The 24959-nt window shown below is 41.0% G+C and overlaps 2 protein-coding genes across 2 annotated transcripts; both read left to right on the forward strand.

Moving 5' to 3' along the window:
* The first annotated feature begins 6861 nt into the window (after window positions 1-6861).
* On the forward strand, window positions 6862-9883 carry LOC138603191 (visual system homeobox 2). Its single transcript, XM_069674894.1, has 4 exons — window positions 6862-6873; window positions 8028-8301; window positions 8587-8744; window positions 9470-9883. Exons 1-4 carry the CDS (start codon window positions 6862-6864, stop codon window positions 9881-9883), a joined length of 858 nt encoding a protein of 285 aa, XP_069530995.1.
* Window positions 9884-12346: 2463 nt separating this feature from the next.
* On the forward strand, window positions 12347-24439 carry micall2a (mical-like 2a). The gene is made up of 17 exons (XM_069674532.1): window positions 12347-12489; window positions 12901-12949; window positions 14057-14198; window positions 14347-14513; window positions 14643-14773; window positions 15620-16129; window positions 16241-16425; window positions 17584-17641; window positions 18087-18286; window positions 19759-19866; window positions 20039-20103; window positions 20287-20410; window positions 23103-23205; window positions 23398-23471; window positions 23550-23664; window positions 23763-23809; window positions 23898-24439. The coding sequence occupies exons 1-17, from the start codon at window positions 12347-12349 to the stop codon at window positions 23975-23977; spliced, it is 2301 nt and encodes a 766-aa protein (XP_069530633.1). The 3' UTR covers window positions 23978-24439.
* The last annotated feature ends 520 nt before the right edge of the window (window positions 24440-24959 follow it).

A 24959-nucleotide genomic window follows, 5' to 3' on the forward strand; every position in this document is an offset into this window, starting at 1 on the left:
ATCCTATTGGCTGGGCAGCAGTGAGGCGGAACAGAGATGAATGACAGCTAACGAGGAAGTGGAGGGAGAGGAGGGGGTGAGGTTGGCCTGTTGTTGTATAGGCTGACGGACCACTGACAAGTTAACAACCTCTGCCTTTATTCATCACACCAGGCTGGATGCCCTCAAACGCAGCTGCTAGGAGCTAACCGCTCATTTGGTCATGCTAAACATTTTGGTTCTAAAATATCTTTGTAGCGTATGTTTGTTCCTTTTATTCTTTTTACTTCACTACATTTATTTAACATTGTATTTTTAGTGGTTACAATAAAGTAGGGGAGACCGGGGTTGGTTGTCACACTTTTCACTCTTGTGTGAATAACTCCTAATCAATACATCTTACAGTTGTCATTCCTAATTTGGATGGAACCTTAAAGTCTTGAATTTTTATCGGGTTGAAGTGGGTATTCCTTTCATTCTTGTAAATTATTATTATTAAATACATTAATATTATATAACAGCAAGTTATTAACCATCAAAGACACTCTTACACATTGTGACAGCCAACCCCGTCACAGGGTTGTATAGTTAGAAACAGTGTTTTAGTTAGTTAGTTGTTTTTTTAAGCTAGACACACCAAATAAGTTTGAAAATCAATACCATCTATTTAACACTCACCAGTGACCTTTGTATTTGTCTATTTATTTAAATTATCATTTAAAACAAGTAAAATGAAGGCTTTTAGAGTTGCAAATAAGGGTTTTATTCATGTATTAAACTATTAATTTTGTGTGGTTGGTATATGTGTAAGAGTGTGTGTGATTGTGTGTGTTACAACATGTGAGCTGTGTCCCAATCCACGGGCTGCACGGAGGATGCGTCGTTCATAGCCTGTGTAGACTGTTAAAGCCGAACTGAAGAGATGGACTGGTCTACGGAGCATTTCCTGTTTTGCGTTCCCACCCTTACTCCTCCATCACCAAACAGCGCTCCTGTCACCTAGCAACAGGTAGCTAGTGGACTAACGTTGAGTAAGTTAGCCTATTCTTTTAAAGATAATTTGTTTCAAGGGCCCTTTCGTTTTCTTAAATATGTGTAATGCTAGCTATTAGATTGTGTTGACACCAAAAAACTTTTACATTTAAACGTTTATTCCTCGGCCACGTAAAAGTCTGCCATTTCATTTGAATTGGCGTGCAATGCATCTCGGGATACGGTGGGCCGCGAAGGATGCACCTGATGGATCCTTCAGGATATATTTGTCGGCCGCACCTGAAGGAGCCTTCGAATTGGGACAGCCTTCGACACGCCACTGTGACGCAATCGGCCTTCAAATACGGCCTCCGAAGAATGTAGCCCCTGGATTGGGACACAGCTATAGACTGTAACATAGATGTTTGCTATGCTGACTGTCTTTCTGAACTGATTTGTCAAATACAAAAATACCAGAAATATCAAGTGTTAAAAAGCCAGAGTTAAAAGTAGCCCAACATAATATGTCCAACATCTGTCACATGGGTGACAACCAGCCCCACCTGGCCTCTTGACAAAGATTTTATGCTAGCTACCACATGGCTTAAGCTAGCTAGCTTAAACTAGGCTCAAATCAAATTATTAATTACTATTAACTTCTACTTTTTAATAAATGGTTGATTGTAAAATAACTTTTAATACTGACCCATAAAAATCACAAAATGTCTTCTCACCTCAATGTTTTGTGTGATCGCCTCAAAATGATTAGATAGAAATAATCATAGCATCAGGCCAAATGTTTGATATAAACATTATGAAACAGCGTCCTATTGTTTGGCTGTAATAAGCACTGTGACAACCAACCCCGGTCTCCCCTACATTGTTAAAAACAGAAACTGTGGGTGTTAACCCGTTTGGCTTGTCAGTCCTAAAACAGTGTCTAGTTGGGGCCCTGTATCATGTTTCAGGGGTGGTTTTTGTAGTTCTTTTAGGGTTTTTAACAGCTCAAAAAAAAAGAAAAAGAAAAAAAAGTTCAGCTCCAAAATCTCTAATCCCCCAAAGTTTAGCCTGCAAGCCTTTGCAAGGGGCCTGACCCCAAGGTTGGGAACCAGATCTGTAGTCAAAGTAGTAGTTGAAAGTTCCACCTTAAACAGATTAAACCAAATGTCACTTCCACATTTTTGCATCAGTATGTCCCTTAGAAGGGACATTTTTATGCACAATGAGTCCTTTTTCAATGCTCTAAGTATACTTGCTGATAATCTTCAATAAAGGATCTGAATTTGTCTTCCAGCCCTACATTGTCAACTCTTCATTCAAACTGCAGGCCCATGGTCCTCAGTGGGTCTCGTGAAAGTGGACAGTGACTGAGCAGCGAGCAGGAATGTGACCAGCGCAGGCTTCTCGGTGTCTCTCTCGGCTCAGAGGAGGGGCCCCGATGTGCCGCTACCTGCCCGTGCACATCTGTCTGCTCTCCGTCTTCCTCTCAATGGCACCCTCGCCTTAGATCATCTCCTCTTCCTCCACGCTTGAGTTGCACTTGGCTTGCGTGGAAAAAATGTGGACCGTCTCTCGCCTCTCTTCTCTCTGGCACTTTGATGTCTCAAGTGTGATTGCTCTTGGATTGTGGCCGCTTTCCCTTGAAGGTTTTGACATGAAAAGCAGGCTGGGCTCTCAGGTTTATCCCATGGCCAGTGATCCAGGACTAAAACAATCAGCCCGCTCACTGTGGGATACTATTACCAGGGAGAGTGGGGCACCAAGCATAGGGGCTTCCTCAGCCATGAAATACACTTTTCTTCCAAGTTACAAACACATTTTAGGTGTGTTGATTGAATTATACCCATCCACGCTCCCATTAATAGATTTAAGTCAGAAGTTTGTGCAGGCCGGAGTACATTCCTGGTGTGTTTGCATAGAGGTGGACGACTGAAATGACTCAACATTTGTAATGAATTAAAAAGAAATGAGGCCAGTAATTGCAGTTAAGATTGACCCGATCTGATAAGTATGATAATGTGACATGTCATTAACAGCAGAGGCATAAGTGACAACCCTTAAGCTTCACTTACACTTTCATTAAATATTGATCTTATCTGTGCTCATTGCTGTTCCAGCCTGCAAATTACACCAGATAGATATATTCCCATGACAGTGGAGCGGACGATAATCATCCATCTCCGCGTGACATTTGGCAGAACTCTTGTTTCATGAGCTGAAGTGCCATTGTAGTGGATGAGAAGGAATAATAATGTGCAGTGTTCACGATCACCATTATGTTAGATTGTATCTTATCACAGTGAGGGCAGAGTGAGACAGTTAATCCACTTCAGACACGTCTGTCAGGGAGAGAAGGGGATAAATATCCTGCATCATTTCATTCAAATTTCAACTCATTGATAGTGTTTTTTATGGGATAGTAAGATTTCTACTTCAGGTTATAGTAAAAAATAAATAATCAAACATTTTACTTGAAAATTTAAAATGTTTGCAATGTCTTATGTAAAACTAGCGAACAGGGCTTTATGGTGTTTTACACTATTGGGCTAATTGTTTAGCTGCCTTGGCCACAACTTAAAGCTCCTGTGAGGAGTTTTTAGCTGGTTATGAAATGGACTGAAATGAACAATGATGCTTTTATAAGAGCTACCAAAGCAAATACGACCATCAGCGACAATATTGATTACATCTTTATAGTAATTTAATGCCTGTAACTACTGTCGGGGGGGTAGGTGTCAGAAGAGGCAATTCTAAATCAGCCTTTTTTCTATATTTTTCACGGCAAAAAAATAACAACAAAAGATACGTTTGGAATGTTAAAAGAAAGCAGGATGAGATATTTTGTTAAAAAATACTTGTTGCCAAAATCAACACAAACCGAAAGAGCCTCACAGGAGCTTTAACCTTTGCTTTTTGCCAATCAGACAAAAACCCGCTGAACTGTACTGGCTCAACACCAAAAGACAAACAGTCAACTAGCCATTTAAGAGCTGGTAGGGACCAAAAACAGAGCTAAAAGAATCTAAATATTGGACTCCAAATTACCAAAGTTGCTCCAAAAATGCCCATCCATCCATCCATTATCTATACCGCTTATCCTGTTCAGGGTCGCGGGGGACTGGCGCCTATCCCAGCTGTCATTGGGCAAGAGGCGGGGTACACCCTGGACTCATCACCAGTCAATCACAGGGCAAGTTTGACATATCAGCAACTTTTAAGGTTGAAGTTGTGTTCATAGCTTGCCCATACTGACCTCAAATGGCAAACAAACAAGTGTGCTGGTTTACAGATAGTCCGCAAACAAGTCTTTAAAGTATGAAATATTCTGCCATTAATTCCTCTTATAATTAATGATGAGAATTAAGTGATTTGTTTTCCTCAAAAAAAGTTCCAATGCAACATTTTTGTAAATTGGACATTAGATTTAAGCACAGAAAACTGCTTCAAAATATAAAAGTGAAAATAGCGTTCTATGTACATACATCAATGTGTGCTGTAAAGGTCAAAGGTTGAGTAACAATAAGCAAAGCACAATTTTATAAGAGGGTTCAAATTTAAGAACCATCAGTTCATCTGAGGTCCAGAAAACACACATTTAAGTAGGACTGTCCCCTTTCTGACTTTGCATGAATGAATGCAGGTTCAAACAAGTCCATTTCAAGCTAAAGACATCTGAAGGGCATCCCCATTGGTGGCCTGCTAAACCCACAGATAATGCACTTTCTGTCCCTGCAGCTGAAGTTCTGCTAATGATAGGATGATTGCCACGCTAGCTGTGACTCTCCAGTGTTGTCTCGTCATCCGGGGAGCTCCAAATACCAGAGAAACCAATAAGTCCTGGCATTAGCCATTACTATTGTTGCCTTAATGCCTCCTTCAATTATCCACAAGCAGCTCTTTTCAGCAACTGCTGTCAGAACCTCCCCCGCTGGTTTTTCACCAATTTTGTCCCTGATTATCTGGATCAATGGGCATTAAAGGACCCAGGCAAAGACAAACACAGTGTTTTAGGGGGGTGGGAGAAGGGGGTCTACTTTCAAACAGAGCAGAAATCCCTGTAACTACCTGTGTGCCGGGGACAAACGGAGATGGCTATTCAGTCGTCAGTCCCACCACACACAGTGATTGTTTAGCCACAGCTCAGACGAGACACTTTTAATCTATTTTGCTTTTCCCTGCAGAAACTTGCAAAGCCAAGAAATGATTTCTTTCAATCTGTGTGTCTGTTCCCTCCGTCACACACATGCAAAGATACGGAGTGCTAAAAGTTGCATTCTGGTTTTATCACCACCATTGATATTCTCCTCCCTGTATTCAACAAGTGCTGTTAAAGAGATTTTTTTCACACGTGTGGAATCAAATTAAGTCCAAACAAATATCTGCTTTCCCGAGTTTAAAAGAAATCCAAATTGCTCAAACCCACTAAAGCGTTTATTTAGTGTTTGAACAGGTGCAGATGAAAGGGCCACAGGTGAGGGGAGTCTTCGCTACGTCCTGTGACTCACCTCGGCTCGGACCAGCTTCCTCCTGCAGAGGTCCCGGCCTGATCAAAGCCGCCATTCAGCAGTGACGACACTGACAGCTGAGTGTTCTCACCACAGTCTGAGCTGATGAGCAGTTAGAGGGACGTGTTGTTAGGTGATATGTATCTGCGGATTAATTGTCACACCTGTGTTTAATTCACTGAGACATCTCATCAGGGATCCATCAACACTAAGCTACAGCTGCCTCGCTCGCAGAAAAAAGTGCTGATAATCCTCCTGTCTTGGTTTTTAATGTGTTGATGTGTATGCTTTGATCAGAGATGGAAGAATCCTCTAAGTGTTCGACAACACTGACTGCTGTCTACATACTTTACTAAGCTGGTTATATATCACCACTATAATTATTGCTGTACGTTAGATATTAAGATATAAAACAGGATATAAGATGAGTAAGAAGTACAAGACGTCTGACAGTTTATGTTTACATTGAACACAAATTAGAAAAGTTAGACCTCTGAGCATGCAAATTTTCCCAAGTTAGCATGTTAGCAAGTTTTTAAAAGTTGTATCCCAGGTAAATTTAACAGCAAAAGTTTAAGTCTACATTTGACCTCAGGTCTGTGCAGAAATAGTGGCACTTGTGCATCCCCAGTTTGGGCCTCTCATTATAAGTGTTACATAGGGTTACATAACAATACGTTTCTATGAGAGATAGAGGGAAAAAATGGAATCAGTGAGTTGTCTTACCATGTGGAAAAGAAAAAAAGCAGCTGCCGCGCAGAAATAAAAACATTTTAATCCTTTTCCCAAGTTGCAATTCTGTTTCCTAGTCCAAACAAAGATGGCTGCTTCCTTTTTGTGCAGCGCAAATGGTAATGACTGTCTTTGAGTAGTTTGGAGATATTTTCAGAGCAGCTGTAAGTGTGTAAGCAGCTTTTTTATTTTTTGTAGTTCTGTGACTCATTTTAATGCTAATACATGGGAGGCACTACTGTTCTTCAATGTAACACTTATTCAGCAGTTAAAGATACTATGTGACATTTTTATTTGGGGCCCTATTACATTTTGAAAACGAAATTGTTTTTTATTTAAATATAAAGTTCATAAGCGTTGTGCTGGTTGAACTCAGATGGTAGAGCAGGCGGCCCATATACAGTGGCTACAGTCTTTGTCGTACTGATCGCAGGCTCGACTCCTGGTCTGCTGGTCATTTTGTGCATGTCGTCCACCTCTCTCCTCCCCACTCCTGTCTCTCTTCTAATGTCCTATAAATAAAGACAAAAAAAAAAGTTTGGAAGCAATATCTCTAGTAGTTTATTATTTTGTTTTCCCTAGATAACTAACTTTGTTATGTCGAGATAAGTAGATAACCAAAGTTTGTTTCCTCTTATTACTTTATAGGTTTATTCGAGAGCAGGAGCTCAACATGTCTGCACAAGTACCGTGCGTCCTCCACAACAGTGATGACAGTGATGTTGAAGGTGTCATCAAATGAACCAGACGCACATTTTCCATTTCCATTCGTCATTTTCTTTTGATAAAATATTTTATGTAGAGAAATTCACCTTTTGTTTTCTCAGGATAAATTATTACTAATATTATAAATAATTGTTTATGACATCACCTAGGTCTATAAGCTTTCCATGATGGTCTGGCGTGGATAAGTCACACATCTTTTCCAACATTCATTCAGTGTTGTAAAAATAAAACTACCCTATTGAAATCAATATAAATCAAAATGTAAAGGTGACCAAAAATTGCATTTCACACTACAGTATGTGCTGTCTGAGTTTCTAATATAAAGATGACACTAATGTACAAGTATATTAAGCATGTCATCACAACTTTAGAAAAAAAAAAAATAATACAATAAATCCGACGATATTGTAAACATGGTGTTGCTAGGACAGTATAAACACAAAGTAGCTTTAACGTAACATATGTTGCTGTCAGGTAAAGTGTGTTTATGCTGGAACCTGCTGTTCAGGGTCTGCTGCCTTTGTGCTCGTTTTCATCACAAGACCGAACAACTAGTGTTTTCATTTTGTCTCCTTTGCACTAATTTGTTCTTATACATCTGACTGGTTGTCAGATAACAAAACAAGAGAACGTGTCTAAATGCATTAAACATCTTCACCGCTACGTTTTGATACACTGAACTCCTGTCCATCTCAGAGATTGTAACTTCAGAAGCTGAAGATGTTGCAACTTGTCCCAGGAAGCAGAGAGAGAAAAATTCACACACAGATTGTAGGACATAAGCAATGACGAAGACAGCTAACACTGATGGAGTAATACTGATTATCCACTGAGAGATGAATCACAGGTTGCATTTTCACCTCCCTCTTTTAAACCAAGCCCTGCCGTCTGTTTGGGGTCATGTGACCGGGGAAAGGAGGGGGAGAGGAATCGGAGAGGAAGAGTAGAAAGCCAAGGTGAGACCACCTCCACTACTCAAATCTCACCTATGCTGCTCAGGTAACACCTAATACCTGGCGTACACAGCGGCTGAATACATTGTTCTTTTTTCACATGGACGTTGGGATGCATTTCACCAATCAAAGAGCAACCCTTTAACCTGGCCCTTTTCAGTGGACGCGCACCTTCTACTGGACTCTTAACATCTTGGACATGTTTGGCCCAAGGCAGCTGGTATCCACTCTCCTGCCTGCAGTTTTCCATTCACCTGCAGCTCACTTCTTCCCAGCATTCCCAACCAGATTGGGCTCTCAACCTCAGATCCTGATCCCGGGACCCTTTATCAGCTACGAATCCTTGAGGAGTTATCTGCAGCCAGAGCCATGCAAGGAGGCTCTGCTGCTGGCCACACAGGCGGTTGGGATGGGGCCACTCACAGAGGGCATGGGTGAGTGCAAACCACAGCAAATAATGGACTGATTTTTAACACAGGACCTGTGCAGCCAAACTGGCACAGTGTGATCACAGTCTCTAAGACAGTCTCAGTCAGCACCATCTGATTCCAGTGTAAATGTTTACAAAAGATTAGCTAACAGCTCGTAACTAACAATCAATTATCAAGCAGTGTTAAAGTGGGCCTAATGATCGCTGCGTTAATTATCCAATCTAGAGCCATTAGTTGGTTGTCACCCGTTGGCGATTGTGTAATTGGTGCTCGCGCTGTGCTTTCCAGATGAACAGAGGCCAGTGAAGCAGCGTCGCGCACGGGCCAACTACAGCAGCTGGCAGCTGGAGGAGCTGGAGAAGGCCTTCGAGACCACCCACTACCCGGACATCTTCATGAGGGAGGCCCTGGCCGTCAGGCTGGACCTCATCGAGGCTCGAGTGCAGGTAAGTGGCACGCTGAAGTCCTACTGGACATGTTCAATTTATACTCATTTAACTTATATTAATTTCTCTGAATAACATGCAAATGAAACCCCTCTTCTGCAGGTCAGTCACTCCCAGATTGCAGACAGATTTACGTCTTCATTTCTATTGATGTCAAGTTTTCAGAAGTCTTAAAAATGTCACAATGAATTTGGGGAAATTACATCATATTTTTATACCGCAATAAATATTTATATATTTAACATAGCTTGCAGTATTCACACATATTCAAGCCTGAAAAACATACTCTAATGTCCATGTGAACTGAAAGCGTCATTGGCTTCTGTGATAGTTCCTCTTTTCTATACCAGCCATGAAGAGATCATTTATTCTGTTAGAGGTAGATGTAACAGTCTACAGTATTTGTTCCATTCAAAGATACTTTTAAACATTCAGCTTAAGTAAATATGAGGCCTCAGCAGTCTAAGTGTGTCTCATAAATTAGGTTTTCCTAAAAATAAATACTTGCAAAATGCATTTTTTTTAGTGTTTAGTGTGGTTACATAGTATTTACACTAAAAAAGAAACCCCTATGTCTCTCTGCAGTTACTGTTTAATGCTTCAGGTGTTCATATAGGCCGGTGAGTTGACTTGAAAAGGAAAGAAAGCTGATATCTAAGTCTGAAACTATTTTAGCAATTATGTATGTCTTTATTTATATTTAGCATTCCTTCATTTGTTTCCAGGTTTGGTTTCAAAACCGTCGTGCCAAGATGAGGCGGCAGCTGAAACTCCAGGGCCAGCTCGCAGGCTCTTTTGTAAACAGAGACATTGATGAACCGTGTGAGAATGCGAGCAGGAGTTTAAAACAGCAGACAGAAAGTTCTGACGGTGAGCACTGGGAGAGACGACAGGAAGGAGACAACAATCCATGGACAAAAGCTGCGTGTGCTGCGCTGAGCGTGCGTATGCAGCCTGTGACCCCGAGGTCGGGGAAGTGGGAGAGACCAGAGGGGCCGAGCTCGGAGGAGCTGCGCTCCTGCAGCATCGCCAAGCTGAGGGCCAAAGCCAGAGAGCACGAGGCTGAGATCCACAGCACCGTGAGCACGTCAGGAGGGGACGCACAAACACAGGAAGCTGATGCCACGCACAGTGATTGATTATTTTAGAGCCTTCCTGTTTGTACAGATAATCTTAGCCAGGAAAACAGTAACTGTGACTTTTCAAACATTCTGAGGATATATTTAGCCATCATTACTTACATTTCTTACAGTCTAAAATGTTTTTATTTTGTATAAAATTCTAAACAAACGTTCATGTGGTCAATATTTTATATTTAATTCCAACTAACATCTTTGTAAAATTTTTCTTTATACTTCAAACGTCCTTGTAAAGTTTTTTGATTAAAAAAACCAACATATATATAGAAAAATAGAACAGTTAAAAGTTTTTGCACACTACATTTTTGGTTATAATTGCATGCATGAGCCCTTTGTCTCTTTTTTTCTTCTCATCTGAAAATAGGAAAATAGTTTAGCTTGTCAACTCTAATAATGGACACTTGCTATTTGCCAGGTCTATAATAGACAACAGTGACAAATGATAAATGCTGCCACCTTATCATAACAGTCCATCAGGGCTGAAATGGGATACAGTGAGTTCATTTCTACATGATTTCACTAATGACAAGCTCATCCCTGACCTCTCAGGTTACAGAGGATGTGTGCATGCAGACACAAGTCCTCACAGGAAACAATGGAAATAGCTGTGAGATAACATCATGAAACAGTTAAAAAAAAGTTTATTTAAAAAATAACAATTATAGTAACAGTGATATAATAATAATAGAAGTAATGGATGGTAAAAATAGGCTTTTTAAAACAGTGAATGTTTGTACTACAAAATAAGTCAAATTCACTACTACTTCATTCATACTTCTGCATGGATATAACATTAGCACTGTCCATCTCTGCATTTTTAAATGTATTTCCTCAGTGATAGTCTTCTCACAGTACAGTGTGACGCTGCCACCTTCTGGACATGGACATGTCCTCAGGCAGGACAGGTGAGACACACAAGGCAACAACTAATGCAAATATTTCTGTTCTACTGTGGTCACACGTCGCATATCTGTGTGTGAACCTAGTGAAGCTCAAACATGTGTTACTTTGCTGATGACAAATTTGTCTCACAGTGAGTGAGGTCAGTGTGGTCGCTCGTATTGCTAAGGCTCGAGTTCAGCTCTGGTCTTACACTAATTAGGTTTGAACACTCACTTATGGGGTTTCTGGGTCAGAGTTGTGTGGTTTTGTTTTCCTGTTTAGTTGCAATGTCTCTTTAAGCTTTCTCACAAATCCGAGACAACCTTTAGGAGTATATTTCTTCTTCTTTGTAATGTGAAAGTTACTTTGAATCTGCTTCCAAGTTTTCCTAAAATTGTGCGGGACGCCATAATTGGGGCTAATTAGGTCACAATCCTTATATGACAATAGTTGGCCCCAATTAGTCCCCAATTAGGCCCCACACAAAGATGACTGAGGGGAAAAAATGCATGTCATAGATTCTCTTCCTGGTTCTCATACTGCTCGCTGACCTCGATGTGTGGGATGAGATAGCGAGCCTGGTGTTTAATTACTTTAGAAATCCTACTGCATAGCCCTCCTTTACTGAGACCCATAAGAGGATGAATTCCAGGGGCCATGAAATTAAAATACGATTGTAAATGCGCACATAACCTATATGAGAATGACAGCTGAAGCTTCTGTCCAATGAGAAGGTTCCGACATAAGTGTAAAGCACTGCAGCAACAATTAAGGTAGCAATTTATTCCTGCTGCTTGTTGTTATGGATCCTAAAATTTGCATTTAATTTCCCCAATATCCACATGGCTACTTCAGACTGGAATATCAGAAGAATTTCTTAAGTAATCATAGGCTTTGGGGTTGCTTTTCCAACATGTAAGACTCTCTGTTAACATCCATTACCATTAAATGAGTCCCTTGAATGACAAACCCTCTGCATATACTCATTTGAGGCACCGTCTGCAGGATCAGGCATACCAGGTCAAACAATATCTTTCATATTGGGAGCTGATGCAAAATCAGACATTAGTATATTCATTTTAAAGACGTTCCCACCTACATGGTCTTCTGGATCCACCACACTACAAAATGACGTTTGTGTGTTTAGGGCCTTAATATGTTAATTAGGATCTCTGTCAGAATCCTGCAATTATTCAATTTGCAGTACTTTTTATGATTTTGAAATAAACTATAAACATTCAAAAAATGGTAATTTACCTTCCTGGTTGTGTTTTATTCAACTGTGGTGAATGACGAATCAGCAGTCGGTGTCAATTAGTGTAATGAGAGCAGAAACACAAGCTTAACACACACAGCAGCAGCAGCTCGTCCCGGAGGCTCTGCTGCACGCGCATTCAGGTAACAGAAGGAAACAGGACACAGCTGCGGCGCCGCAGTTCACGGTCAAATCCTGAACACAGACTTTTTGTTTTTATCCGTCTTTCCTCCGGCTCCTCCGCACTGACTAACATCCCTCTCTGCCTGTTGCACGCGCCGTCTGTCTGCACTGAGTGTACAGTGTGTGTCTATCGTGTTGGGAGCATGGCTGCCATCAAGGCTCTGGAGCAGTGGTGTAAAATACACTGTGAGGGCTACCGAGATGTGGCTATCACTAACATGACCACTTCATTCAGGAACGGAATGGCTTTCTGTGCGCTTATACACAAATACAGACCGGACCTGATGTAAGTATTTTATTTTGAAAAGCTTGTTAACATGTAGCTCAAATTCTGCTGAAGAGGTTAAGGTATTAGCTTAAAAAAGTGATATATCCTGCTTCTAAATTGCGATAATTTTGCAGTTTTCTTGACGGTTTTTTGTCTGTTCAGCACTCATATTTACCTGAGAGTGACTATTTTCAATTTGTATTTATATCTCTGATCTTTTTACATGTTTTTGTGGTCCTTGTTTAGTAATGTTTAAACCTGCTTTTATAATTATCTCTAAGGTCAACCTGTCATGAATATGTTGATACAAATAAAAGTAGATATCTTAATAAAAGTGGTTATATTTCATGGATATAACTCCTAATTAATCTCTAAGAGTTCCAACATTTCTAACTTCTCTCTGTCCATTGTATTCCTGTTTTTTTCCAGAGACTATGACTCACTCAGAAAGGAGGATGTGTTCGAGAACAACAGACTGGTAAGAAGTCAAGCTGTTGAACTTTTGTCATAACTGTCTTCACACTGCAGCTACAAATCTGACATGGCATAAAACACCAACTTTATTAACCCCAGACCCTCGCAGACACATCCAGCATCACACACTGTTTGTTCACGTCTTAGCATTAGCAGAATGGTTTAATATTCGGCTGTATCAACATTTTAACAATTCCAATTTCAGCCTCCTTTATAAAGTTTAGAGATTGAGAATGATCCTCCGCCTCTGTCCACTTGACCTCATTTATTTTGTTAACCCCTCCGTGACCTGAACAGCACAGCCGGGACCCTCTCCATTATTCAGACTTCTTCCATTTGAGCAGCTTCCTCTGAGGGTTGCACGCCCGGCAGAATGCTACTCTGTGCACTCTGTATCACTTCCTTGTTGTCTTGGATGATCCTGGCAGTGTCAGCACACAACCTGAGCTCGGGGAAGAGTCTCTCCAGGACATGCATTTTGAATGAGGCGTCCTGTCATCTGCCACTCGATCCCTACGATGACAGTTCACTTGAAGCCACTGTCGATGTATTTTTATTTAATGCTACTCAAGAGGAATAACTTTAAACACGAGTTGTGTCCAGAGAAAAGAGCGTTTGATCCGGTTTTAGTTTTAAACAACTGTTAAAGACGCTTCTTAAACCAGTTTGACCTGCAGTGTAATTCACACCCTTCTATTTTTCATGAATAGTCTCATGTTTCTTACAGGTGCTTATTTTACAAGTTGTCTCTGTGTCTTTATAGCAAAACCAGCTTCCAGCTCTGAGCGCTTTTCATTTACAGACAGACTTGGTATTCAGTAAGGCTGCGCTTTAAATTTAATGAGCATGTCCAGGCTGATGCTAAACAATGCCCTGCTATCTTTCTCCCTCCGTCCTTTTTCTTATCCCCACTAGCTCACAGGAAGTGCTCTATTCATTCCAAAGACCTCTCTGGGCTGAGCCACAGACGGCGGCTGGTCTATTTAAAGGAGATTGTATTGTGTGACATTTTTACACATGCTGTAATTGTAGGCGCTGACATTACTGCACCCACTAAAAACTGTTATATGGAGAAAAAAAAGCTTACACTATGTACGTTTTGTCTGTGCAGGCGTTTCATATCGCAGAGGAGAAGTTGGGGATCCCAGCTTTGTTGGACGCAGAAGACATGGTGGCTTTAAGGATCCCGGACAGGCTGAGCATCCTCACCTACGTGTCCCAGTACTACAACTACTTCAAAGGACGGCCTCCCAGTGAGAACACAGCTGGTAGCTAAGATTGGATTCTCCATCCTCCTAACCAATAAGATCTCTTTAATACAGAACTTTATGTTAAATGTGTGTTTTTAAGGTTCAGGTCATTTTTAAGTATTGAAACTGATAGTGCTCTACTTTTCCTCAGTGGGAGGTGTAAAAAGACCAGCAGAGGGCTCCAAGGAGGAGCCGTCAGAGAAGAAAAATCTCCCAGTTGTTGCCAAAACCTTTGTGTCTAAAACGGCCATTGAGAATCGTTTACCTTCCGCTGTGAATGCTCAGACCTCACCTAAGGTGGCCAGAGCTGCTGTTCAGGTCAGTAGTTGTCTTTCTGTGTTACTTTTTAAATTATTATATTAAAGAATAAGCTGTATTTTGTTTGTTTTAAAGTGGAGTAAATGCAAAGGTAGCTGCGTTACATTAGTTTGTGTTTCTTCTTCACAGAAGGAGGTTCTGGTTGAAAATAGCAACAAAACTGGGACTCTCAACAGCAAATGTGCTGCATGCAAGAGTCACGTTCACCTGGTTCAGAGGCACTTTGTGGAAGGCAAGCTCTACCACAGGAGCTGTTTCAAGTAAGAATTGCATCTTTATTCTTTGATACTTTCCTGTCATGAACTGTTTTAATTGACCCTTCGCTAAGTCCCGCCCGGCTTGGTTACTGTTGCTACGCCTGTCAAGCTTTTGCACCGTAAATATTATGGCTTTTTCAGCTATAACAGTTGTTCCAAGGATAATACTACCTAATTTCTGCAAAGATAGTTACCAAAATATCAGAGAGAAGTAGACGGAGAGGATGATACGCATTTGAAAGCTACATCCACAATATAGTTTGACAGCAGGGTGTTGAGAATGAAGAGGACATAAAGATCGAGGCAAAAGCTCACCGGTCCCAATGCAAACGTCAGGCACCCCACGTCTTGACAATTCATGTTAAGGACAGGAACAACAATGTTCCTGCACAGCAGAGTAAGTCAATATATTGTTTTATTTTAAGCTAATGTTTAGTTATGACTCCCTATAACTTTAATTATCTAATATGTTTTAGCCCATTGCTAGCAAAACTAAATGATCCCACTTTTTCATTTTGTTTTAAGCCCGCCAGGATATTGCTCGCACATCGTAGGCTTGATTCATACATGGATCTCCTAACAGGAAAGCCCAGCAAAATCCTGTACGATTTTGCAATAACAGTGGCACAAACCAAAAGGGGTTGTAAAATAAAGGCTGTGCTGATATCGTCGGCAAGACGAGACCAGTTGACCAGTCTTCCTCAAATTTTAATCCATCTCCAACAGTTTTTGGCTTCGGAAAAGCGAAGCCAAAGGCCTCTTGTGCCTAGCTATGGTTGCTAACGAAGGATTGGACAGTGGCTTAGCTTCAATTGCATTCATAACTTTCTTCTAATAAACTTCCATCAGGTGCAGTGAATGCTCCAGCGTGCTTCATGCAGGAGGCTACAAACCTGGGAAGAATCCAGACACTTTTATCTGTAAGGCCCACCAGAACAGTTGCAAACCTTCCTCCTCAGAGGCTGGGGTCAAAAATGGACCGGCCACTTCAGCTGTGCGATTACATTGTTCCGGTCAGACCCAGCCTGCATCACGCCCCTCTTCTGTGCTGTCAGCCCCGCTTAATATTGTGGTGAAGCCGGTCGCTCCCGCCCCACCTCCCCAGTCCTGGACGGCCTCGGCTCAGAAGACGCAGTCGGCCCGGCAGAGGTTTTTCCAGGCTGTGCCGTCAGCTCCAGATGCCTCAACTGGTAACAGGAAGCCCACAGAGTCCCAAAGTGTTTCAGTAAGGGCAAAGGTCGCACTGAGTACAGATGATGAGAAGAGCAGAGCCAGGACGACTATTGGAAATAAACTGGCGGAGGAGAACTGTAACAACAACAACAAACGCCTGTTTAAAATCCGACCAGCAGAGAGACGGTGAGTTTTAACACGAACAGACTCCCCTCTGGATATTTCTAGTCTTTCCTGTAGTCTGCATTGTATTGTAATGACTTTTGATGGTGCGGGCTTCTCTCTCTCTCTCTGCAGGTTTGGAGATGAGCCAAGTTCAGCTGACAGCCCCAGTTTGAGAAAAGATAAATGCAGCCAAGGCCCAGCAGGAAACCGGGCAGGACAGCCCTCCACCAGCCAGACAAACAATGAGGAGTTTCCACGTCTGAAGGCCATCAACAAAGACAACACAAGGCCAACAACTGTACACACAACCACCACAGGCAAGCGCTTCTGAATTCATTTCACTTGTTCTTGATCCATTATTTGACATCGAGCCAGCATACAACCCTCGCCCCGCCAATTCCCCCTGTCTGTCTCCGAACGCATTCATAGAAAACAAAGCCCCTTTGTCATTTTTGCCCTATTTACTCAGCCGGTGCATTAAGCATGATGTTAGCTCCATGTGTGATACTGACGTTTTAATTTCTGTGTCACACTTGTAATGAACTTTCATAGTTGAACTGTCATTCTCTTTGGATGGATGTGCATGCACGGCAGCTGCCTGACAGTCAGAAGCTCTTCAGACAGAAACACAATTACCGGTGGCTGTTAATTTAAATGGTCGTGAAATTATCACCTTTGATTACGGAGTCTCTATCCTGGTAAGTTGCGGAAAATGTGGACCAAATATTGAACACAGACATTACTCAAGTTGTTCTGTGGAATCGAAATCGCCTCGTAAAATTTTACAGAGCATTTCTGCATCTGAAGACGGATTGTCTCTTGCTAGATTAGAGCCTAATTTGGGTCTCTAATACAGATCAGCGGGTGAAGATCTGTTACATTAGTGCTTTATGAGAGACTAGATATTGATACTAGGCGCTGCACCCATTATCAGCTGTTAAAGGGCCAGTACGCCAATTTCCAACCTCAGTCCTATCATGCTATAATGGGGAGCTAATGCCATTATGGTAGAAAAACGCCCACCTCTGATGTCATGTCTCGTTCAAAATCATCAGGTTTGAAATGTAAACTGCAGACCTGAAGATTTTTTAGACGATCCACCGGTATATTCTCGCTGTATTTTATATCCTGTACCGCTCTGAGCCGTTGCCTGCAGCGAAACTGTAGTATTTCACTCCAGCGTCTCTTGCTGCGCCGCTCCCTTTCAGATGCATGCTGGGTGTTTTTGGAATGTATCATGGGCGAAACAACAAGCTGTTTGTACAACTTTCTCCACAGCTATGGCGCCAATTTTAAATATTATTGTATCTATCGGTTACAGAGAACACCAGCTTTGACTGACAGTGGCTTTTTCCAGGGGCAAACTGCTCCTTTTAAGAGTATGTGACAGAGCGAAAAGTAAAGTGAATCAGGAATTTGGAAATGCTTTAATTGAACACCTAATTGCTAAATCAGGCGTCTTTTCTTGTCTGCAGATCCAATCCAGGAGTGGCAATCAAAGCTCCAACCTTTGAAAACCCAGCTGGCTCTAAAGTAAGTGTCCTCAATCCTCCTCATAATCACTATTACCTCATAACTCACTTAGTGGGAAGAGGGAAGGTCACACAGGTGGATGAAATACGACTTGAAAAACATCCCTGACCATTGAGCTTATTCACTCTCCAGAATGCAGGCCCGTCGAGCTTCATCCTTCTCTCTTAATGTTGACTGGCTCAGAGTGCAGCAGCTTGCTCTGTCCCCCATCCTAACAAGTCCTAAGGAGTGCCTGGCCTGAACGTTTCCTACTCTAACACTCTCATTTCTAACCCCTGCTGATGATTCCTCCATTGTTTTCACCACGTTTAAATTAGAACAAAATAAAAGAGGTGAGGCCTTTTTCTTATATTCCCATTCTCTCTTTGTGATCTATGCTGTACTTTAACACCATTTTATAACAGCGACACACCTAAAGGCTCATTTCGTTGTGTCTTTCTTCCAGAGATGCTGAAGCGGAAGCATGCACTGAGCAACACACACCTGGGTTCACATTCACGGCATCCTCTAATGTCTCCATCAGTACAACAAGGCCTCCCTCGGCTCCAACACCTGCACAACCGGCAGGCAGCTTTGCTCTGTTTGATGCTGCACACTTAAGACAAGTGTCTCCCCAGAAACCTCAGCTTGGCTCTGGAAACCCAGGTGAGTCACTTCTGTACATTATAATAACAGACATTTGTCTACTAGTAGAGTTTTTTATTCACGCTTTGAGTCTGTAGCATTAAGCTTGATATGTTTTATGTGATCTATGGTAAATGGACTGCACTTTATATAGTGCTTTTCCAGTCTTCCTCAGATCACTCAAAATGCTTTTACACTACATGTCACATTCACCCATTCACACACTGATGGCAGAGGCTGCTATGCAAAGTCCCAAACAGGGTTTAACCATACCTGACAGTCATACATCGATGCCTTCTGTAGACTGTAGCAGCCTTTTTATTGTTCAAGTTTTTGATAGACAATTTATTGAAGTCCAAAATTTGCTGTTTTAACTCTTTTTTTTTTTTTTTAGGCCTTTCAAACTCCTAAGGGCAAATATCATGAGCTTCTAAATGTAGTATGTTTTAAATGAAGTAAAGTAATTTGCTACAAACTGACAAAACAGGCCAATCAGATCAAAATGTCATGCACCACGTCAAAACCGCTGGGTGCCGGTTGATTTCCACTGAGTCCAAGGCAAAGAAGGAGAGCTAAAACTACTGACGCATAAAGTTAGTGAACCATGAATGGGACAGAAGACAGTTCGGCCTATGCAACAGGGAAACACACAGCTGTGGTGTACTTGTGTGCATGTGTGGCTAACGTTAGCCTAAAAGGGAGACGTTTTATAATGTTAAATGGGTGACGTTATATGTTATGTGAGGCAGTTTGTGTAAAAATAAGGACACAACTATTTTGTTTTACCAGAAAGAGCTGTTCGATCACTCTCTTAAAAGCCACCAGACTCCATTAACAGAAACAGTAATTTTACCTCGCAGAACACGGGACTTGCTGGGCTACCGCTCGATACACGTCGTAACACATGTTACTTTGGAACCGAACTAACCCTTTAAAACACCACGCAATAGCTAGTTGCTAACTGTGTCTGTCAGAACTAGGCAGGTAGATTTCAATGGGATTTCACCAACCATTTACTAATTAGCACTGAAGGCAAAGTACAGCTGAAAGTATGTAGTCAAATTACCCAATGATGGTGCTAGAGAAGAAGTCAGAGGATCATGTAAGCGATAACAAATCATTCTGAGGGAGACACGAATGTCTGGAACAAATTTCATTGCAATGAATCAAACAGTGTTTAGACATTTTACAAATAACTACAAATCCCAACATCTTGGTGGTGCTAGAAGAAAGCAAGGGGACCAACACAGTCATTTGTCATATGCCTCTAGGGACCATGAATGTTTTTACAAAGTGGACCAAAGTGGTGAAGTGATCGACAGACAGACCAGCGTTGCTATCACAACATAAAGCTTGCATGGCTAAAAGTTCACAAAGCGCCACACACACTGATTCGCAGACAGACATGCTGCTGTGTTTTATTTCCTGATGTAACAGAAAATGCATTAGCAGATTGAACTTCCTGCATGTAAACCTGCCTGTCCATATTTTAGGTTTTAAACACGGGAGTCAGTCGTCTGTGAAATCCCCACCCAGACGGCCAGCTGTGGAATCTATTAGCTCTTCAACGTCTGCTCCAGCCAATCACGGAAATCCGTCACGTGGGTTAAAAATATCACCATCAAAGGCGCACATACATGTCCTCAGCCATGTTGTTGATTTCATATGAGCAGTTTTTCACTGAAAATAAATCAGGTGAAGTGGTATGTGACAATGCTTTTCTGAAAAGCTGCCATGAAAGGACTATCTAATCCTATTTTATCTACCTCTTAGGCGCTAAAAAGGGAAAGTATTTGTCACCCACCAACGCCTCCAGGACTGAAATGAGGTCACCCTCTGTAAGTTCCCTCCATTAAGTCTCTTAAGAGATTAATTAACAGCTCTACAAATATGCTTTCATTACATTCCCGGCAAAAAAAATGGACGACCTTCTTTGCGTTTAAGCGGCCAAAGTCGGAATTTTCAAATTAAAGTTATCTATACTTGACTGTGACTCTTTAAGTTCTTTTGTTTTATATCAGGTGAAGTCTTATCATATTCCAGCCGAGCAGATTGAGGCAGAGCTGAACGATATTGAGACGAACTTGGCTCAGTTGGAGAAGGAGGGAGTGGAGCTGGAAAAGAAACTCCGCAGCTGTGAGGAAGGTACTTTTGGCCTCTTATTCTTGCCCTGCTACTCATCTTTTACCCACTTCCCTTCGTTTTACTTGTTTAGATGTGCAAATACAATTGAATGTTGACATGTCAGAACCAATATGAGCAATTTTGAAAATAAACAGCCTCTCAAACTGCTCTTTCTGAGGCAGAGGATGTCGATGCATCGGTCAATTTTGCTCCTATGCGGTGAAAAACCTCACCACAACTTTGGTATTTTATTGTATTTGTGCACGCTGCTGCTTCAGCGAGAGTATCCCTGCTGCAGTGTCCTCGCTACACGCGCACACACTCACTGTCAGCTGGAGCTTGGTGTGCGTATGTGTGTTTGGGGGACATACCGGCCTTTTCTATTACTGTTTCTGCAGCCAAATGAGGTGAGAGGCACAGACGGCCCACAGGGATGTTGCTTCTCTTTTCGGGCAGAGGGAGTAGGGGGCCTGATTGCTTCGCTCAAGGTCAACATGGCTCGGTTATAGTAATATATATTCTGGACGATTGCATACTTTCTTTTTTTTTTTAAGTGCCACACAGGAAGCCTTAGCATGCGGTCGCTTGGCCGGAATTTGACATCAATTGCACACCACCTTGGAGATCATCAACTTCTCAACTGGAAATTGTCATCATAAAAACTAAACCCTGGCACGAAAGTTAAATTCGGAATACAAACTTACCTCTAAAATATATTCTGAAAACAGTATTTATGTTTAAACAGCCTTTAACATTTGAGGTTTATATGATAATCGCTATCTTTGTCATAGCCTCACAGTACATTTTTTAAGTATTTGGCGAGGACACTTTAAGCCTGATTCTTAAATTTTAGAGTCAAATCATATTTAACAATGATTTTATAAAAACATGAAAGCTAATCCTTACTGGATTTTTTCTCAAGCATTATTAAATAAGTGATGAAGACAAATGTGCTATAATCATGTATTCCCTCTGTGCTGATCCACATGCCCTGCATGTTAACACAAAGACAATGTTTGTGTCAGCATTAAAGCTCCTGTGAGGAGTTTTTCACTGGTTATGAAACGGACTGAAATTACTTCAACCATTACCATCAGCGACATGATTGATTATTTTCTAAATACCGTATAATCCGGAATATAAATTGAACTGGAATATAATGCTTGTGTCTGTTTTTCGGGGGTACTCCAGAGGAAAAAATGTTTCCTATGGCTATTTATTAATAAATACGTGTATACAAGTTTGTATTCAACACTATTTAACTTTATTTTAATTTGAAACTCATTCAAAACACACTCAAATCACAGCCTACCATCTGTTTTCATCATGTTGAGTTTGCAATCCTGCTAGCTACCGGTGCTGTAGTCAGCAGTAGGCGATAATGACGGTGCATGTTCGTGACGAAGCGTTAGCAACGATCAAGTTAAAACAGTGAGGAAAAGGCAAAACAGCACTGCGGCATATTGTAAATAAGAGACGTTGTAGCGGTTTGGACCCATAAACAGTTTAATGCAGAAATGTGACGTCATCAGCCGACAACTTTAGCTAGATTATTGCCATCATCTGGGTAAAATACCGTAACACAATAACATACCTCTCTATGCATTTTATACTGGTATATTGGTCACACCGGTATATAGGACGCAGCCCACTTTTAGATGAAAAAAAAGTATTAAAGAGCGTCTTATATACCAAATTTTACTGTCGTTATTTTTCATGGCTGAAACCGCTGGCGGGGGGCAGGTGTCAGACGAAGCGATTAACTGCACGTTGCCTTTGTTTATATTTTCTAGAGCAAAAATTTAATGTGAGTGATATACAGTATATGACTGTTAGAAGAAAGCAGGATGAGATTTTTTGGTTAAATACCCAACTTCAGCTTGTACAGGACAAAATCAGCTAAGAGATAAGAGGTACAGGTTTGTCCACAGGGGGCGCCAAAATCAACACAAACCAAAAGTTCCTCACAGGAGCTTTAAGATAAAGAATCATGTTAAACATGGCAAAACTGGGGCCTGTGTTTTTACTGAAATGGTGCAAGTGATGATTATTTTAATAATCAATCTACCATTATTTTTTTTTAATCTTGAAAAATGCTCATTATTGTTTCCTGATTGATGTTTGGAAAACATGTTTTGTGCAAACAACAAAACCCTCAAACCCAAAGATATTTGATAAAGGGATAAAAATAAATCCTCAACTTGGAATTTGTAACCAGAGAGTTGGTCATCTGTATCATCATGATTGTATTTGTAAGATAGTATTAAAAAAAAGGATTGAACCCAGTGGTAAATAGAATATTAAGTGTCGTGGAAAAAAAGAATGCAGTGTGTTACTCTGAAGTATAAATAACAGCAGGAATGACTAATAAACAGCACATTAATGCTTACATTAAGTTTAAAACGTCATATTTAAGATAATTGACACCTAAGGTGCAGAGCTGAGTGTATTAGCTTTATTAGCTTCATGTTACAGTCCCTGAAGTGGCATGTTGACACGGCCCCAGGAGGTGAATCAGCTGCATCTCAACAAACCTGCACCCTGCTGCTGCATATCCGCCGAATGATCCCAAAACCTCATTAGTTATCACACTTAATGGTATTATTGTGTAACTAATACAGTCGTATGAATACAAAGAGTTGTGAAAATAAAATGGGCTACGTATCTGGATGAGGAGGGCTGCGTCCCATTAATGATGTGTGCTGTCTTTCAGAGGGGGATGGAGACATATTGATGGACCCTCTGATGGTCGAATGGTTCAATCTCATTCGGAAAAAGCAGATGTACATTAGAAAGGAATCAGAGCTTGTATACATGTGAGTGCTGTTCAAAATTACATGAAAAACTCCAGAATGATGCCTCTGCGAAGAAAGCCTATTGGTTGAATTATCATTATTCCTTTTGACTTTCTTTGCCAAACCAAATATATTTCCGTTTAAAATGTCATGTGCATTATACATCAGCTTAGCCTTCTTTTTTTTGATGTTATTAATGGCTGCATATCTCAGAGCCAGGACTCAGGAGCTGGAGCAGCAGCAGCCAGGTGTGGAGGGGGAACTCCGCAGGCTGCTGGAGAAGCCAGGTAAGAGACGCTTGTCCTCAACATCAGCTCTGTTTCTTTCCTTCAGCAGCACTAAACTCTGTCAACTTGGTTTCACAGATCATTTAAAGTCCAGAGAGGAGCTGCAGCGCGAGAGGAAGTTGCTGCGGAGGCTGATGGAGATTGTTGATGGCAGAAATGCGATAGTGGAGGGTCTGGATGAAGACAGGCGGAGGTATAACATGCATCTTTATTTTACAGACAGGAGTGATTATAAATGCAGAGTTGCTGGTTATGTAACAACTTCATAACAAGAGTTTTAATTAATTTCAGGGAAGTGGAGGAGGATCAGCAGTTGAATGAAATGATGCAAAATCTCGGTAAGTGTTGTGTAAAACGTTTCTTTTACGATGTTTTTTTTAGACTTGAACGCATCATACTAATATCAATTCTTTTTTGGGTGAATAGGAGTGAAGAAAGCCAAAAATAAGAGGAAGTCTTCGATCTCTAAACTGTTCAGGCGAAGAAGTAAAAGACGAGTGGAATGATGTTCAAGGCAATTTTAGCTTAACGTGTCTTATTATGTTATTAATGGTTTTTAAAGATATGTAATGTTTTTATATTTGAGTGCCGAGTTTCAAAAGAAGAGATGTCAGATGAGGATGAAATCATGTTTCTGTTTGCTTCACCGTATTTCAAATTAAAGGTTCTGTCACAATGTTATTTTCTGTGCACCATTCAGCTTACGTTCTCTATTTCCTGTTAGTAGAGTTGAATTAGAATTTCTTAATAGCTTATGATTCATTATTTTTCACAAGGCATGTCATGTTTTTCACAAGGGGGTTAATGTTTTTCAAAATAAGGTGTTTAATTTAGTAAAAAAACATTTCCCGTATATTGTTAAGAGTGCGGTAAATGATCAACACAAGGAAAAATGGCACCATTCATGTTTTTTATGTTTTAAGATATTGTATATTTATTCAATTAATTTAATTTATGTTTTTTAGCAAACCAACATGCACTGGGTCAAGAAAATAGTTAGAAACCAAATCAATCATTATTTCCAGATCTCAGAGGGAACACCGGCTGCTCCACATGCAAATGGAAATGAGCAGAAGAAATGTGTAATCCTTCAACAGTCCGGATACAAAATGAAATTATTTCAGTTTTTATTAAATAATGGATTTTAACAAATTTCCTGTAAGGATATTAGCAGGAGAAAAAGCCTTGACAATTAAGTTAGAATGGCTGTGGAGTGTAAAATGAAGAGCCACACATGTTGAGCTGCCTGCTCGCAGACAGTCGCTCCTCTCCCAGCCGTACTGTAGGTGGCAGCCTGGGTATGCTGTATCACACGGCAGCAACTTGGAAATCCAATTTGCCACAGTGCGGACAGTTAATTTCTTTGCTAATTTTATAAATGCTGCAAAAATGTTCAGCTGTGCTGATGCAATAATGTTATGTGAAAGAGGATTAGGTAGAGCAGTAGCTTATGGCCGGGGAAGGCTTATAAACTATAGGTTGTATTGA

The sequence above is a fragment of the Semicossyphus pulcher genome, unplaced genomic scaffold (assembly GCF_022749685.1).
Source record: "Semicossyphus pulcher isolate SPU_LCO1_2020_fin unplaced genomic scaffold, fSemPul1.0.p SCAF_23, whole genome shotgun sequence".
NCBI lineage: Eukaryota > Metazoa > Chordata > Actinopteri > Labriformes > Labridae > Semicossyphus > Semicossyphus pulcher.

Bases quoted from the DNA above. Each gene is read 5' to 3' on its own strand.
- micall2a (XM_069674532.1), top strand. From the start codon at position 12,347: ATGGCTGCCATCAAGGCTCTGGAGCAGTGGTGTAAAATACACTGTGAG. The intron at 14,199-14,346 runs GTGAGAACACAG...ACTTTTCCTCAG, and splicing joins CTTCAAAGGACGGCCTCCCA to TGGGAGGTGTAAAAAGACCA. The intron at 16,130-16,240 runs GTGAGTTTTAAC...CTCTCTCTGCAG, and splicing joins ATCCGACCAGCAGAGAGACG to GTTTGGAGATGAGCCAAGTT.
- LOC138603191 (XM_069674894.1), top strand. The intron at 8,302-8,586 runs GTGAGTGCAAAC...TGTGCTTTCCAG, and splicing joins GCCACTCACAGAGGGCATGG to ATGAACAGAGGCCAGTGAAG. The intron at 8,745-9,469 runs GTAAGTGGCACG...ATTTGTTTCCAG, and splicing joins TCATCGAGGCTCGAGTGCAG to GTTTGGTTTCAAAACCGTCG.